This window comes from Penaeus monodon, chromosome 25, assembly GCF_015228065.2.
Source record: "Penaeus monodon isolate SGIC_2016 chromosome 25, NSTDA_Pmon_1, whole genome shotgun sequence".
Classification (NCBI taxonomy): Eukaryota; Metazoa; Arthropoda; class Malacostraca; order Decapoda; family Penaeidae; genus Penaeus; species Penaeus monodon.
The window spans coordinates 34,396,331-34,397,824 of record NC_051410.1 but is presented as its reverse complement, the minus strand read 5'-3'; the positions used below and the strand labels follow the sequence as shown (position 1 = coordinate 34,397,824).

Sequence of the window (1,494 nt, the reverse complement as noted above, 5' to 3'; positions counted from 1 at the left end):
CCTTATGGCACAACTAGTCTAATCACAATAATCAAACTAATTCATTGGCAAGCATAGCCTAACAAACAATGCAAAAAGCTAATGCCAAACACAATCCATCAAACTCCTGTCTCGTAAAAGGATACGTCCTGGCAGTACAGGATGAGGTGCAAGAAAGGCACATGATAACTCAGTCTTCACAACTAAGAGTTCAGGTGGAATGTTGATGGCACTGTTGTCAGGCAAGACTGGTTTATGCAGTTTCAGACACCTGTAGAATGGTTAAGTATCATTATCAAATGTTAACATCTATGAAAGAACTTTTTTCTGATGAAAAGCTTCATTTGACTTTAAGTTTAGCATAGCAACATTTTTAATTGATTTAAAGACACAAAAATGTTATATTCTTTTAGTGTACTTAACTTAAAGACACAAAAATGTTAAATTCTTTTAGTTTATTTGATTTAAAGACACAAAAAGGTTATATTCCTTTAACTTTGCATTCTCCTTATTTCTGTATTAATAAAATCCTGTTCAAAGCATTACATACTTTGGAGTATCAACAGGTATGCTAAGACTAGAGTGGATCTGTTCAGCTACGCTCCGGAGTCTTGTGGCTTCCTCTTCCATCTCACTGGTCTCCCTCCATCGAATACTTGTGTCCTGTTCATGCCCTTGAAGTTTTTCCTTGCTGCCAGGTGTCATGGGCACAACATGCATGTGCAGGTGCTATAAAATATATAAAAACAATTATTGATCTATTTTATATGACAAAGGGAAATAAATTAATATCGTGAAATCAATAAATCTTCAGATAATACTCACATATCTTTAAAACCATTTTCACATAATATGAATCAGGTTTACTCTATGCCAATCTTACATATCATATATTCCATTACCATAGTAATTCATGAGTTACATAAAAAGTAATGTAGGGAACCAAATCCCATCTTCTTGGACCACTATTATCAATTTAGATCCTTTTATCAAATATTCTAACAGTCTTAACAAACACACACTACACTTTTTGCATTCATCATCTTCCCAAAACATTTATCACACTCTTTTAACTCACTTCAATAGTCTGGCCTGCAGCTGGACCATCCTGAATCCCAATCTGATAGCTCTCAGGATTGTAGGCTTTTAAAAGGATCTTGAGAGCTTTCTGCGTCATTTGAGCCACATCGCTGACCTCTGCAGGAAGGAGATCTGCCAGGCGCTTGCTGGGCTTTTCAGGTGTAATCAGAGTATCTATATAAGCACTAAGGAGGAATCACATGAAAAGAGGAAACATGAAAAGAAAGGCAGTAGTAAAATGTAGAAAGATAACCAGAATGACCAGATGGATAGATGACAGAGGAGCCTACTGTACACTATGTAATTTTGTCAAAAGATGTGCATTTGTGCGCCACTCTGTCAACACAGTAGAGTATTTTGTCAATGACAAGGATGTACAATACACATAAATGAAAAGGACAAAGTGAACAAGGAAATATCACCCAATACAGTGGG

At 36.0% G+C, this 1,494-nt stretch overlaps 1 protein-coding gene across 5 annotated transcripts in view; it reads right to left on the bottom strand.

The window, feature by feature from the left end:
• LOC119589171 (deaminated glutathione amidase-like) overlaps positions 1 to 1,494 on the bottom strand; it is a 15,370-nt gene that overhangs the window by 7,989 nt on the left and 5,887 nt on the right. For 4 of the 5 annotated variants that reach the window (XM_037937766.1, XM_037937764.1, XM_037937763.1 and 1 more), the window contains exons 10-12: positions 1,058 to 1,233; positions 530 to 708; positions 126 to 250 (exon numbers count right to left, since the gene is read on the bottom strand). In XM_037937766.1, coding sequence (XP_037793694.1) covers positions 126 to 250; positions 530 to 708; positions 1,058 to 1,233 — 480 coding nt within the window. The remainder of the gene's footprint in view (positions 1 to 125; positions 251 to 529; positions 709 to 1,057; positions 1,234 to 1,494) is intronic. The other variant, XM_037937767.1, reaches the window with a different exon arrangement.